The 15975-nt window shown below is 46.0% G+C and overlaps 1 protein-coding gene across 2 annotated transcripts in view; it reads left to right on the top strand.

The window, feature by feature from the left end:
• LOC131679575 (uncharacterized) overlaps window positions 1-15975 on the top strand; it is a 174912-nt gene that overhangs the window by 50844 nt on the left and 108093 nt on the right. For both annotated transcript variants that reach the window (XM_058960315.1, XM_058960323.1), the window contains exon 2: window positions 9780-10248. In XM_058960315.1, coding sequence (XP_058816298.1) covers window positions 10194-10248 — 55 coding nt within the window. In that variant the 5' untranslated portion in view covers window positions 9780-10193. The remainder of the gene's footprint in view (window positions 1-9779; window positions 10249-15975) is intronic.

Genomic DNA, 15975 nt, shown 5'->3' with positions numbered 1-15975 from the left:
CAAAATCCGCGTAAATGAAAACCGCGTAAATTTCAAAATCCGCGTAAAAAAAACCGCGTAAAAAAATACCGCGCAAAAAAAACCGCGTAAAAAAAAACTTGAGTGTAGTTGGGAGAATGAAGATTCATCGATTCATTTTGCCCGTTATCAGGTTTACACACCCCGGGACACCGGTTCTATGGAAGGAAATAGGGTAAAAATTGGCATATTAAAAGGTAGCCCATTTCTAAATGATCTTTGTGGTAAAACTTAAACCTAGCAAGAATAAAAGTTATATTATAGATTTATAAAATAAACGCATTAGAGCGAAGAAACTGGTCTTTGTGGTTCACTCCGCGTTAGCTCGTGTATTAGTAGAATGTAGATGGCATTTTTGACTACACCGGTGTAGCACCAGATAAAAGCAAAAGTACTGGAGGTATCGTGACCGTTGTTTGTAGTAGTAGACTGAAGTATATTAATTCCCCTTAAATGTTTCCAAAGTAAAGATGGCAACGGGATTTTAAAGAATCCGGCCAATCTTCGAAAGTTTCGAAAATGCATAATCGCTAGGCCTGCTTAAAAGGTTACGTCAGGAAATTAGCAGAATTATCTATAGTACTAAAACCAAACAAAGGTTCCGTACCCTTTCAAAGTGTTCCCGCTCATTTTGCTTGTGTCCATAATCGACAGGTCATAAATCTACAAAACTTCTACTGCAGGCACCAACCCAAATCCCATGCATCAATAAATTTCCCTTTACCGAACTACACTGCTATCGAAAACCGAAAATCAACCCCAAAAGACATTTTCTGCACAACCACCATCTCTCGTGTCAAGAAAATATTTGCTCCCGTACGAAACGGTTCGTACCGAGTGGTTCCTTCCCACCAGCAGTCGGTGAAGAACGAATTTGTACTTTCCCGCTCAAGCTAAATCATACTGCGTAACCATGCCGAGAGATAGAGAGAACACAGAGCAGTTTAGCTTCTAACCAGGATGGAACGCTTTTATTGTTGTTCTTGCCTGCCCTTATCGAGCGAGATAGTACACAATTCACACCCCCCCCCATGTGTTTGTCGTCCGACCCACACCGAAACACGCCTCCAACGGTGCGTGGCGTGGTAACGCTACCCGAAACCAGACGGTTGCTGTTAACAATAATTATGTAGTACACGCACCAGGCCAACCAGCAGTGGCTGGAATGAGCCATCCACAAGATGGGAAGGAAAAGTTTTCCCAGCTCAGCAAATTTAACTCGGTGGACCGGCACGAATTAGTGTGACTTATTAGCAGATGAATGAGTTTCGGGTGTACACTTCATACTGAAATGGATCTCTGGGTGCTTGGTGGTCACAGGAAGAGGGATGGTTGGTTTGTCACGTGAAAAGTTGTAAGTCATTAGTTCTGATTCGAGAATCTACGCAGAACATTGCTGAAAAAATCATGGACGTGTCAGGCTGCTAGCTAACATGACAAATATTACAAGTCGCTTGGATTGAATGCAGGAAGCGATCAGTGCTTTATTTTCGAAAGTCATTCGGGCACGATTGACCTTTCGAAACTTTCGTTTCGGTATTTTCGTCCAATCTGCCATCCTCCGGGATCTTCGCGTCATCGATTTTGGTGCAGCGTAAAGTCATTGTGGGGCTCTTTCGCCAGAGTTTGAAGCTGGAAGAATTCGTGCGCGAATAATCTTCTTCTGCATAAATTTAGGGCAACCGCTAAAATTGTTCTTTGCGTTACTTCAGGGACTGTATCTGTAACTTTACCTTTTCGTTAAATTTGAAATCCTTACGCTTTCTGTACTACGGAGTACTTTCACTGCATATGACCTACATCAATACTGCTATTAACTTTTACCAAAAACTGCTATTTTTATATAGATCGATAGTCATCTTCGCCATCCCAAAAAAAAACCCTTTCCCAAAAACCGCCATTTGAAATTCCATTCCATTTCATTAATGTCATTCGATACTCAATATTTACTCTGTCGCAAATTGGAAAATTAAAAAATTAACCTGCCGCCAGCGGGCTGCATTCATTGAATGCAATCAAATTTTTAAAATGCTCACTTGTGCAAGGATATTTTTTCCAATTAAATAGATATCAGTTGCAAAGTACTCATTTTAACAGACATTTTATCGGACTATTCGACAGCAGCAACTCTTCACGTCGACGGCTAATTTAAGGAGAGCTTTTTTCGAATCAACTTTTCCGTTCCCATCAACTAATATAATACTTTAAAACCCCTGGTTTCTGACCATCACGAGAATGGAGTCCGCTAGCGCTCCTCTATTTTCGCTTGGATGCACAACTTCCCACAACTGCCCCGTAGAAACTGCTGGTTATGTAGACGTGATAGATTTATGGCGTGCTAGAGTCCACAACTATCCCTCCACAATTGCATTGGCAAACCATTACACACACGAGTTACAGCTGTTCCTGATGAGCATGGGAAAGTATCAAGTTTACCGTCCTGTGTAATCGATAAATCGATCCACTATTTCGGCTGTCTCCCGCCGCCAAACCCCGACCCGCTGGCAACCCCCTCCCCCCTGGATGACTTTTTCCTCTGGTCTCGTAAATCTTCGCTTTTGTGCTTGTGTTTTCGAGAAAATGGTTTTATGGCGACACGCGAGCTCGTTTATATTCCACGTTTATCGTTTACCGTAAAACGGAACAGCTTCGACCTGCCGCGCCGCATATGTGTACGTATCCTGAAGGAAAATTCGCTTGCGCCATTTCCAACAGGTTTCGTTGTCATTCGAGCGAATATATCAAGACCACAATTGGCTTTATAAAAGTATATTGCATGAATCAAAGACACCGTATTTTGCGGTATGCCAACTCGCAGTCATTGTCGAATTTGTTTGGCGCTCGGAACAAGGAATGGCCGCCCGCACTGTTCCGTGGATTTGTTTTACTAACGCCCATTTTGGCCAGCTGCTCGTAAGGACTGTGCGGTATTAAGTATTTGGAAATAAGATGGCTTATACATGGTTTGTAAATGCGGTGAATGCTGGAGGCAGGCCCCGGTGCTAATTTGAGGTTATGGTTTTAATAACAATTAATAGCTTTACATCTTTCTTTGAAAAAAATAAGTATTATGATTCTTATCGAGGCCCAAAGAGCCAAGTCAAATATTCCAATTCACTTGGTTTGATGAATTTGGACAATGCATGTATGTGTGTTTTGCCGTTCTAATGTAGAATGGAGAACGTGGCCATAAAGAGTACTTTCTTCCTATATCAACTCCTGCACACCTGGGGATCACTCATCAAACAGAAACATAAATCGACCATGTTCTGATTCATTGACTGCGCTTTCGGGCATTATTAGAGGTTTCGGTGCGCTAACTTAGACTCGGACCACTTATGATGTTTAGGCTGCGTCTAAAACTATCCGTAGTGAAAAACATAAGATACAGGCGACCGCCACGATAATACCTGGATCGACTGAGGAAGACCGACGTCGAGACAACCAGCGCCGCTAGGGGAGGGGAATCTCGCTGAAGCGTATTGCTGCCTTTGAACTGCTAGAGCAGAACAAAGACAGCCATAAATATCGCCGTGGAAAACGTCCTAGGATACGTGCGAAGGAGTCGACGGAACGATCAGTTCGATCTTGAGTGCCAAGAGATATTGTTTGAAGAAACTCGGCATCGGTTTCGGTTCATGTCGGTGAAAGAAAGGTGGGGTCTTGTAATTTGATATTGACGTCATTAAAGTAGAGGAGAAATATTACTCGACCGATATGGCTTCCTTGTGGGATGCAGGTTGTAGCTAAGAATGGTGTAGATAGACAGTCCTTAACGCGGATTTGGATTTGGAGCCTTCCATCGAGGTAGGCATGAAAGCAGCGCAGAAGTTGTCCATGAATACCGAGTTTGTTCAGCTTCGCTCATGCGATATCATGGTTGATTTTGTCGAAGGCCACAGAGAGATCTAAGTAAATAGCACTGGTTTACAATCAGTGAGCGAATCCATCGAGTGCATATGATGTGAACGAGAGCAAGTTGGTCGTTGTCGATCGGTTAGGTATAAAACCGTGTTGGTCGCGGGTCTACAACAACCAGCTCGAATAGTTTTGATACGGCACTTAAACACGAGATTCCTCGATAATTACCAATGTTCGATTTGTTTCCTTTTTTGTGAACTGGAAACATGTGTGTTGCTTTCTAGCAGGAAGGAAATGTTCCAGTAGTGAGTGATAGCACGAAAACTCGCCGAAGTGGTTCATAAAGCCCGCATTTTTTGGCAAAAATCGAGAGAACGTCATCTGGGTCCGGGGAGCTTGATGCTTTCAGCTTGGGATTTGTTGCATTATCGACCTAAAGTCGGTTGATGGTTCTTCCTAGAGAAGGAGTTAGATTGGCGGCGGCAGTGACTTGTTGTGGTGGAAGGCTCTCGTCGGAAAAAAAAGCTTGATTTGTCGGAGAACAGTTGGCAATGTCCTAAACTCTTATATGTCATTCAAAAACTCTATTAAATTACATACAAGATGGTAAAATCCGGATTTTTTTCGCTGTCCATTCACATACTTCCAGAACGAGTTGGGCTTAGATTTCACTTGACGCTCGACGTTTCGCTGGTGTCTAAAAGGCGCGTCTAATTTGCTGTTTGCATTCGTGGTTGAGTTGAATTGAAAGTAGTGGTTTCGTAAGCAAGTATCTGATGTTACAAGAATTTTTTAAATGCAGCTCGATTTGCAGTATTTAATCGTTAAAGTACGGCTGATTGTTAGGAAGGATGTTGATTGGTACTAATTGTTCGTTTTGGCACATGATGGTCGCTGAGGTAGTTAAGAATATTAGAAAACGTCATCGCTGCTTCCTTCGCGTCGTCATTATTAATATTTACATTCCAGTTTATATACAACAGCGTGCTATCGTTCTCAGCGTTTTTTTAAATCGTAGACGATAGAGTTTGTGACCAGGAGCGGATCCAGAAAAAAATTTCGGAGGGGGTCGAAAATTTCGACTTTGAAAAGTTCAGTGTACAATACGTAATATGTAATATCCTCATTCAATTAAAATTAGTTTTGTTAGTCGAATCTGGTTTGAAATGATTTTGAATTTAATACGAATGGAAAGTAAAAAAATATTTTAAATTTTCTCAAGAAATTAGAACATTTCGGTGGGGGGGGGGGGTGGGGGGGGGTTCCGGACCCTTTCCCTGGATCCGCCACTGTTTGCCCAGAGCTGGCCCACTGGTCATCGTTGATCACTCGGGATATTATACCATGGCGAACGGCGATAAGCACACCACCACCTGATGTCTTGCGGCTGTTGAGGACATCGCGGTCACAGCGGTAGACATCGAAAGTTGAAGCAAAAGCCTGGCGAGATAGAGTACGGTTGTCGAGCCACGTCTCGGTCAAGGCGATGACGTCATAACAGCAGCTCGTGGTCGCGAGCAAATAGCTGTCCGTTGATGAATTTAAGCCACCAACATTCTAGTAGTAAACTTCGATGTTGTTGGAGGACGGATCAGGTGCAGCAGCAAGCGAAGCCATGTTGCCGTGTTGGGCGCGTCATCAACTTCACAAACAGTACCGAAGCGGATGACTTTCGTTTCAATTGATTCGAGACACCCGAATCAATTGCGTCGCGCCCCAGAATATGACGATCGTCACCTGCGAGAGAAATGGTTAACATCTGGTCACAAGATGTCGGAGCAAAAGGCAAGTGACTTCAGATGTATACCTGTCATCTATGGCTGGTTGGAAAACGCTTTCATCCATCCCACACACACAGGACCGAGATGATTGTTGATCGTCAGCTGAAGATCGAGGGCTTCCATAGTGCCAATTCCCACTGCGATGCGTCCCAGTATGTGCTGAATCCCAATAGCGTGATACGGAGAGCAGGAACGGGACGATACCCAGTAAAGTTCAGCCTGAATTCCACTTAGTATTCCAGGTCCAGTGACATAACCGATTATAACTAGAATCGGTTGTGTCACTGGAGCCGCTATACTAAATGGAACCAGCCGGAATTCCGGCTCATTTCCGGCTGAACTTTACTGGAAGCTTACGGCGAAAGCCAAAATCGGATCAACCGTTGCAGTGCTGCGAAATTTCAAAATCAGTTACCTATTTCTGTTTGCATTTACCGAAACCAACATTCAAATTCACCGACTCCCTCATTCATTAATGTCGTTTTTCGTTGAAAGCCACCGGGGCGGTGGATTGCACTGGTTTTGCAATTTCTAGCAGAAGTAGGAATGAAACACGTCTAGTGGCGTGCTCTTCTACTACAAAATGCAACACCAGTGCAATCTACTGCCCAGGGGTTTTTTCGATAAAAAAAACCCCACAACTTTCCAACTGACTGAAGTCCTTCGCTGATGGATACCGTGAATTGGCGAGTTAGTGAGCAGTACACACATACCGACCACCAAGTGATCCACTACACTATTGGTCGGCGGAATTGTATTGTAACGCGGAGAGTGAGAACTGGCGAGTGGAAGTGGCAAATAAAAGACCTTTTTGAGGAAGCATTTTGTGCCGACTGCATCGCTCCAATTCCGAGTACCGATGAGCTGTCGGAAACAGTAGTGAGGGCATGTGATGTATCAATGCCGAGGAAAATTGTGTCGAGGAAATACCGCGTCCGGCGTACTGGTGGAATGAAAGGCGAGTTCAGCGAGCAAGATCTGAGGCAGTCAGAGACGAGTGTAAGGTAACTTTGCAGGCTGCCATGACCTCCTCTAAACGCGAGATAGTTCTAAGCAAGTCCACCTGCTACAAGGAACTGTGCAGAGAAGAGGCCGCTTGGGCCCAACGACGTGCTTCATGAAAAGACCCAACGACGCAAACGGAGGTCTTTTCAAGAAGCACGACCCAGCCGCATAACCGTTTACACCGTACGATGATGCAGATGGTGGAAATGCTGGTATCAACCGAGTCTTCAACAACGAGGTCCTTATAGCAGCAACAGGGCAGAAAGCGAAGATAGATCTCGGTCCAGACTGTATCCCCAACGTGGCACTGAAGATTGCGATCCTGGCGTTTACGGATATGTTCAGGATAGTTCTACAGAAATGCTTGGATGAAGGCTACTTCTCGCATAGATGACGGATCCAGAAGCTGGTATTGCTGTCGAAACCAGGAAAGCCACCAGGAGATCCAGCGTATCGGCCTATATTCGTGTTGGATACCCTTGGTGTACTTCTGGAAATGATCACAGGTTGACGAACTACGTTAAAAGTGAGAACGGACTGCCGCAGAGGCAGTTCGGATTCCGGAAATGGGTTTAGACGGTGGAAGTTATTCGTGGAGAAAGCATCGACACAAAGGAGAAGGGTTAATCGTTATTGCGTGAGTGACGTGAAGAACGCGTTCAACAGTACCAGCTGGGGCGATCGTCGTAGCGCTGCACAAAATACGGGTTCCGGACTATCTGTGCAAGGATCTAAAAAGTTACTACCAGAACTAAGTCTATGAAACAAATATGGAGAAGTGTTCGCCTCTGGAATATAATGTATAACGAAGTGTTAAGACTGGAATTACCCAGAGGAGTTGAGGAGAGTCATCGGCTTTGTAGATGACGTTGTCCTGACGATAACCGGCGAGACAAGGTGGAGGTGGAGATTTTTTTCCAGTTTTTGTCCGGGCACGGATGCTTCCGGAAGTACCTGCATCGGTTTAGACACGCTTTGTCACCCCTTCGTCCGGAGTGTGTGAACGTGCAAGAGACACCGGAACACGTGGTCTTCGAATGCCCTAGGGTAGAAGAAGTTCAAAGAAGTATGCGTTGTGTGGCGGTTGACAATATCGTCGAAGAGATGTGCCACGACGAGCATATCTGGGACGCTGTCAACAGAGTGATTATGAGTATGCTCTTCGAGCTGCGGAGAACGTGGCGAAGGGACCAACAAAGTAATGCCATTGGCTAGCAAGCCGCTGTGAAACCACAAATCGGGTTTCGGTAGAAATTCCGCCGCCGGGGAACTCTTCGCCCGTGTAGACTAGGTCCACTGCCGGGAATGAGTAGAGTAGTACGCGACGTAGCACTGTGTTCGGGTCGTCGGGGAACCAGTGAACCGGACGTCAGGTTTCACCGAAATTGCCGGACCGACCTCGACACTCAACCAGGTAGCTCATGAGTAGGCTTGATCCATCGCCGGAGATTGGACCGAGTAGATCGCGTCGAATAACTAGCAGTGGGTCGTTGGGCTGCCAGTGAACCGGAAGCTGCGCTCCACCTGGAATCGCTGGATAGACCTAAGCACCTACTGGCTGACCCGTTCAGCCGGATAGGTCTACCGCCGGGGACTAGTTCGTGTATATCGGGACGAAGCGGGAGGTAAATAAATATTAGAAATGACTATCCGACTAAATCACGAGGAGCTGATTGTCTCACGCAAACAACACCAGTACCGTGCGAAATTCCGCTGCCGGGGAATTCTCAGTCGTAGTAGGGTAGTTCACTGCCGGATAATATCCGAGTAGATCTCGATAAAGCTGTGAGCTAAATGGCTCAAAAAAGCGGGTATCGGTTTCGGTAGAAATTGCTCCGTTGGGAAACTATCAGTCGGAGTAGGGGGAGTTCACCGTCGGGGACTATCGGAGTAGATCGTGATAAGGCCAGGAGCTGAATAACTCACGGAAACAGGAGCTAAGCGGTTCTGGAATCAGCATCGAAACGGCTCATGGCAACGTAATAGATGGAGGCAAGAAGCAAGAGAAGAGTTGAGAGTTAAATCAAAGCTCAAAGGTTAAGCCTAACTTAATAGTTTTGGATATTTCATTATTCCATCTAACGAAAACTCGGTCATATAGCAAAATATTTGAAGTCTACAATCGTAGTATTAGGTAGCGGAGTAGCTCTTTGTCGTCAACTTCGTTCTTAGCCGCAAGAATAAAGAGTCGTTGATAAAGACAATGGTTCTTTTGTTCTTGAGACATTGCACCATAGATCAAAAGTCTGATAGTTGTCGTTCACTTTGCTCGCGTTTAGCTTTGACCGGACTGATTTGTTTATATTTCTATGCATTTTCTAAACTCAAATGCTGGTTCAATCAGATGGAGTCACATCAAGTAAAAAAATTCTACACTCAAACATAAGACTGCTTCCGTTATTTGGACCAACACTGTAAATTTTCTGAATACATTTTCCAGAAGTTACTCTTAAGCAGCAATCAACTATTCTGAAAATCATCACGAATCATCCCGAATATTTCAAAATTTGCTAAAAATTTCTAAAATCTATTTTTTCTCCTAATTTTCTAAAATCTTTTGAGATTTTCCGGAATTTTTGCCACATTTATGAATTTTTTTTTAATTTACTTGCTAATTGTTTCATCGATTTCGATGATTTCCTCAAAATCCGTTGACATGCCTCCGTAAAAGTATTTGACGTTCAGCCTTTAAAGAAATCCACAGGGTACACATTTAATTTTGTTTTACCGAATCCAACTTTTTACCGAGCTTTACACAACCGAGCGCTCAGCTAGCAAAGCTTTTACCAAGATCTCAGTAGAAGTGAAGTTTATTTTGCTGAAACTCTGAAAATATATCGCTGAAAATCAGTAAATCAAAGCCACTTAGCTGAGCAATCAGATGAAAAATTTTACTGAATGTTACGCTGTGCGGAAATTACCGCATGGCATGGCCGCTCAGGATAATATTTAAGAGCTCCGCATAGGGACAAATTGCCGACACTATAAAATCATTCAATTTATTACTTCATCATGGTTATTTCAGTATGTGTTTATACCCTTGTGATTGTTCCCAAGCAAAACATTCAACAATCTCAGCTAACCTCAAAATTTACATTTCACGTTTATTTCCAGAACCGCACTACTTCCGCCAAGTGGTTCAGTTTGTGAAAATTACCGGAACCAGCCGGCGAAAAAAAAAACAAACCTACCCGCAAAATGTGAGAAAAGCGACGGGCAATCGACCCCGAAAACTGCCACACACCGTAACAACAAAAGCAGCAGCAGCACATTTTCGGTTCGGAAATGAAAGTGGAACCACCATCAGTGAACAGGATGTTTTCCGCGGTCGTCGGTTACGGTGGACCGCGTTTGTGCTCATCGTGCCGGTGTGTCTGTACCTGTGATAGCGAGTGACGAGTGAAACCGGATAGAAGGCGAGAATTTTTGGCAGGAAAAGAACAAACCCGGATTTCGGAGTCCGCGGCCGCTGACGTTGCCGCCGCCGCCGTCGCCGTTTAAATAGCCGGATTCGCAAACGGCCTGAAAATGCTAATCAAGGCCAATATTTGGATATACGTATTTCAACTTGTTGTGTTGAAAGGTGAGTTGATAAATGCTGGAGGGTTTTTTCTGTTGTCGGCTGGAAAGTTCGTTAAGCTTCGTATAAATTACCATCCCGATCGGGTTGTTAGTCTTAAGGGGGATTAAGGGGGGCAGGATTTGGGAGAGAGTTGAGTGCATGTTTTCGTAACCGCTTTGTCGCCCATTTAAATACGTGCACAAAAGTCACTAACGCCGTCAATCGGTAAAATGTCTTTATTCACCAATTCACCACAAACGAAAAAAGCAATAGAATTCTCAGTATTTTTATGATTTCGACATGATAGTTGATCGAGATATGATGTTTTACACTTAATAGTTTAGTCTATGCTTTGTTAATTAAATACAAGAATCAGTTCGAAAATGTTCAAGTAAGCTATGACCATACAACTGCACGCGTCATGTCTGGTGATACTGTATGGCATTACACACGGGGAAAGGATTAATAATATAATTTCTTTCTCACGTTTCACTTGGAGATGGAGCTAGTTTACAAAGTGTGTCGGACTAACATTTCCCCTATCCTTCCAGAAGAGTATACTTAGTCGTAGGCATTGCCTTTGAATATGCTAGTAATAAATAACACAATTTAACTCTAATTATGACATATGGTTTTTCTTTCTGTCCAAATATTGATTTTTCTCATCGTAGCTCACACCCCTGAGACGCGTACGACAACCTCAGTATACAAAGTAGCCACAAAGTTTGCCGCTGTTGCACTGGGGATCTTACTGCTGATACGGGTGTTTGTTGGGTTCAAAGGGGATCCGTGCCATAATGTAATATACAGAATCTTGTTTCCACACACCGAGTCAGGGGCGGTGCGGCGTAATTTAGTTTATAGTTTTGGGGTTGTAATTTATATTGCAGAACTGAGCTGTGAAACTGCACGACCTGTGTTGGGATCGCTGGCAGCAGTGGGACTAATCGTTTATTTCGTTATTACCACAATCTGATGATGAGCGGGTTCACGTTTCTGGTACGTCATTGATGTGTGGGCGATGTTAAAAAAACATCAAACGATGATTAGCTCCTATCGTTTGCTCCCGGCTCGCTTGTCGACTTCAAATTCCCAGGTTTGATATTAAAAGTTGCGTTTTATGTTTTCTGAACTTGACAACATAAGGTGGGGAGATGAAAATACATCAAACGTCGATAATTTAAAATTTGATGTGTTTGCCTGTCGGTTTCCTTAGCGAAAACGCAATTATTTCAAAAGGTTGGAGGAAGACTTTTCGACAAATTACAAAGCCAATTTATCCCACTCGATAAATTTCTGCCGCACTCTGCCGTACACTTGAATTCGACAGCCGCCTCTCTTGAATATCAATTAACTCATCTGACAGGAGACTTGCCGTAGGTAGGGGCGGCATAATTTCTCATTTTGAACGTGCGCTCATCGTACGCTTTTCAGCGAATATGTACATAGAACCCGAAGCTGCGGCCAATTTTCGTGTCGGTTCAATTGAATTATCCTCGTCGTTCACTTTGGTGCGGTGGGTTTGGTTCTTTGTTCCACAGCGGTGGCGTGTCAATGGCAGAGCACTGCCAATTGATGGCTAATCGTGAAAACGACTTTATGGTAATGACATTTCGTGAAAACGGTCGCCAGTTTCTGTGTGCATATTGCTAAATTATCTGAAGCTTCAAACCGGGAATGGTATTGGGTAAACAGTCCGTTAGTTAGTGAGAGACGTTGACAAGTAGATCGATCCATGCTATTAATTAGTTAGGTCATAACTCTTTGTTTTTGCTGAAGAATTTTGTCATGCCAAGACTGAATCAGCTCCTCGGAATAAAAGATTTTGTGACAAGGTACACGGTAGGAAACCGTGTCCTGTCTAGGCGATAACCAGGTTAGTGGGAAATTAATTGCACTACTCAAAATTGTTGTCCTATTTTCTAGAAGAGCAATTTGTCTCAAACTAAACAAATCGGTGTGTTCTTGACGGTTCTCACGGTTACTGAATCAGTCCGAAATCAGGCAGTGGTGCCCTGACGACCCGCGACTGGTGATGTGCCGTCACGTTCTACTCAGTCTAGTCCCCGGCGGTGAATCTAGCTTACGCAGACGGAGACGTCCCCGGCGAATGAAGTTCTCTCGATTCGATTCTTCTTGTTTTTCGTTATATTTCTCTCGGGTCAACCGGTAGGGTGCCGTGATCGGTCCGGCGATTTCAGGTGGAGCGTGGCGTCCGGGATCTGCACCACCACTCTATTGACCGCGTTTCACGTGTTCACGTCGCTTGTTTTTCCGTATTATCCGGATTGATGTCCGTCATCCCGTTTCGAGTATATCTCTGAGTGACGCTTCGAACCTCGGACATTCAAAGACTACATACTCCGGTGTCTCTTATAGCGTTTTTGTTTGTTCCTGGTGCTACAACGGTGTAGTGCAAAAAAGAGATAGACTGATTACACCCAAGTTTGAATGACTGTAGCACCGACTACACCGGTGTAGTCCACTGTCAAAAACGAAAATGCCATTAGACGTTCTCACATTCCGAACACATCGGTAACGTTGCGTGACCGAGCCGATGAAGATGCTTCCTGAAGCAACCGTGGCCCGACAGGCGCTGTGTCGAGTGGAAGTTCACCTCTTTATGATTTCTATTGATCCCAGTCGCCATGTTTGGTATGCGTTCTTTTTCTGTACTGTTCCATTCCTGCTGCCACCTCGCCATTGAATCGATTTCCACTATCTTTCTCACTTTGTTTCTCCGACACTCGATATTTTCCGATAAGGTGAGGAAGATGGGGACCATCCCAGCGATAACGCATACTGCATCCGACGGTTTGTTCTGTATGCGTTCGCAAATCGTGCGTTCATCTGGATGATGGAACGTCCTGTATAGATTTTTACGGTTCCTCTTGGTTCCTCAGCGCTGTACCACAAGCCGGAACTTCATATCACATTTTCGATGACAAAATACTAGGTAGCGGACGTCTTGTGCTACTTTCCAGACCGCCAACGTTCGGCATGATTTACGCCATTGCATCCCGCCCTCGGATGCTGCACGCCATAGTTGATCCTAAAGCGGATTGCTAGATGATCGCTATGGGTGTAGCCTTCGTCTACCCTCCATTCCATGCCTGGAACCAGACTCGGGCTGGCAAATGTTACGTCCATGCCTCCACCCCGTTTCTACGGAATGTGCGCGGAGCCATTGTTAGCTAGCACAGTATCGAGTTTCGCAAGCGCCTGCATTGGCACTTGGCCCCTGCTATTTGTACAGCGGCTGCCCCACTCCACTGCCCAAGCGTTAAAGTCTCCCGCTATGATTACCGGTTTCCGGCCCAATAGGTCTGATGAGAGCCTGTCGATCATCTGGTTGAACTGTTCTATGGGCCACCTTGGTGGAGCGTAGCAGCTACAATAGAACACACCATTGATCTTGGCAATCGCAACACCCTCAGCGGAGGAGTGTATTACCTCTTGAACCGGGAACCGTCCCGTTGTACAGATTGCCATCATCCCAGGCCCGTCCGACACCCAATTGCCGTTGCCGGCAGGGATGTTGTACGGGTCTGATAGGAGGGCGACATCTGTCTTCGACTCCGCGACCGACTGCCACAGCAGCTGTTGGGCTGCTGCACAATGGTTAAGATTTAGCTGTGTAACGTTCACGTTATTATTTGCCTCACCGACGGGACACGAAGATCCGCCCATAGCATGATTACGGGCTTGCTTCTTAGCGGTGCAGATAAGGCATTTATGCGCCTTAGTGCAGCCCCGCTCCTTATGCCTCTCCTCACCGCAGCGACGACATAGTTTGCTCCTGTCTGTGCCCTTACATTCGTAAGATTTATGGCCGGACTCAAGGCACCGATAGCACCTATCCACTGAAGGCGGCTGGGGTATGCTAATTGGGCATACCGACCAGCCGATCTTCAGTTTACCTTTCTCGGTAACCTTTTCGGCATCTGCTTTCAGTAGCCAGAGGTAGGCTACTTGGGTGCCGGAGGGTCCCCCTCTCAAGCGTACAGCGGCCAGCTCGATTGTTACGTCGCATTGCTCCTTGAAGGCTGCGACGACATCGTCTGCGGTCGTGAACTCGTCCAGATGCTTACACTGGAGAGTCATTTCCGCCCCTAACGACCTAACCTGGGCACCTTCACCAAGGACCTCTTGGACCAAGGCCTTATACACTGCACTGGATTGTGCGCCTCGCTTCAGCACCAAAAGCATTTCGCCTGTGTTGGTGCGTCTCACGCTGCGCACGTCTTGCCCGAGGGCCGAGAGGCTTTCGTCCGTTTTTAACAACAAGGCCTCGCCTCTGTCCTTGGCCTTCTTCGCGGGCCGCGGTGCATCCGGTGTCGGCTTCTTCTTGGTGACCAGCGTCCAGGGGTTTACGCCCCCCTGCCCCGGTTGCACCGAGTTGCTGGTACCTTCTCTCTGCCCGGCGAGGTCATTCTCGCCCCGGTTTACCTCGACCAAACGGCGTTTGCCCTTGACGGTGGTGTTGTTTTTTGCACCCTCGCCTGGTGATTTCCTAGAGCGCTTCGTGTTCGACGCCGTCTTGCGCTTGCCCTTGTCCTTCGAGGGAAACTCAGCCGCCGCTTCGAGCGACATGGCTGCTCCATAGAAGGGGAAGGGGAAGGCCCCTGTCTGGGTGCCTATGTCGGCCTTCTCTCTTCCCTCCCTCTTGGAGGCCGCTGTCTGGGTTCCTCTGTCGGACTTCTCCCGACATTCCACCCTCTTGGCGTAAGCCGGAGCACCAGCAGGCTCTGTTTCAGCTCCTTGCTGATATTTTGCTTCGCGCTAGTGAACTCGATTATTACATCGAGCTGCTCCACCACTTTACGCATCGCGGATAGTGGCCCGTCCAGCGCGTTGGTAGGGCTATTTTCTACCCCTGCTGGGGGGTCACTGGTGTTGTCGGATACAGCACTCGTCGCTCCACTACTCTCCCCGCTAGGGGAAGACCTCGTCAAACCATCTCTAGCAAAGGGGTTCGGCACCTCCGTTTGTTTATTTTTATTTTCTTTCACTTCACTCATTAATCCCACGAGTAGTGCGAGAAAGAAAGGTCCGCCACGCCAGAGCTCCGCAGTAACGTGGTAAGGGACGCTTACTGTGGGGGTTGCCCAGGTACCCCACAGGCTCCGTTAACGATCGAGCATCTTTTTCACCCCCTCGATCACTCATCCCTCGGCACGGGTCGCTTCACGCCTTGGAATTGGGGTTATGACCTATTTTGCTTTACGTGGTGACCGCGGCCCAGATCATCACAACCATCCTCTTTTACCAGGGCTTTGGGCCTGTAGCTCTGGTTCTCAATAGTTCCAGGTACGTATGTTATTACAGACATGCTACTATTGAGATCCGTCATTCGCTAGCGGAGTTTAGCCTACGTGGTTGTTGAAGCTCAACCGGTCATTGATTAGTTTTCCAAGTTTCCTGAGTACAAACGGCAGACATATAGGCTTACAGGAGGTAGGATCGCCCAGTGACTTCCCTGGTTTTAGCAGCATAACCAGCTTCAGTACTTTCCAATCTGTACTTTTTCATCTGAACACTTCTGCAGCACCCTGAATATGTTCGGATATAATAGGATTTCAGCTTTCAGCCTAAGTTTGGTATTCTATCCGAACCGGAGACTGGTCGCCGTCTACTGCGTGGGTTCAGTTTTCGCGACATTGTGGCACCTGCCGTCATAGTTCTTCTTTTTAGATCACCCTCATCAACGTACCTCAACGAGAAAATTTTCCACATTCGCTCGCCAGT

This window comes from Topomyia yanbarensis, chromosome 1 (genome assembly GCF_030247195.1).
Source record: "Topomyia yanbarensis strain Yona2022 chromosome 1, ASM3024719v1, whole genome shotgun sequence".
In the NCBI taxonomy this organism is placed as follows: Eukaryota; Metazoa; Arthropoda; class Insecta; order Diptera; family Culicidae; genus Topomyia; species Topomyia yanbarensis.
Note: the sequence above shows the minus strand (reverse complement) of the source record. Positions and strands in the feature narration are given on the sequence as shown.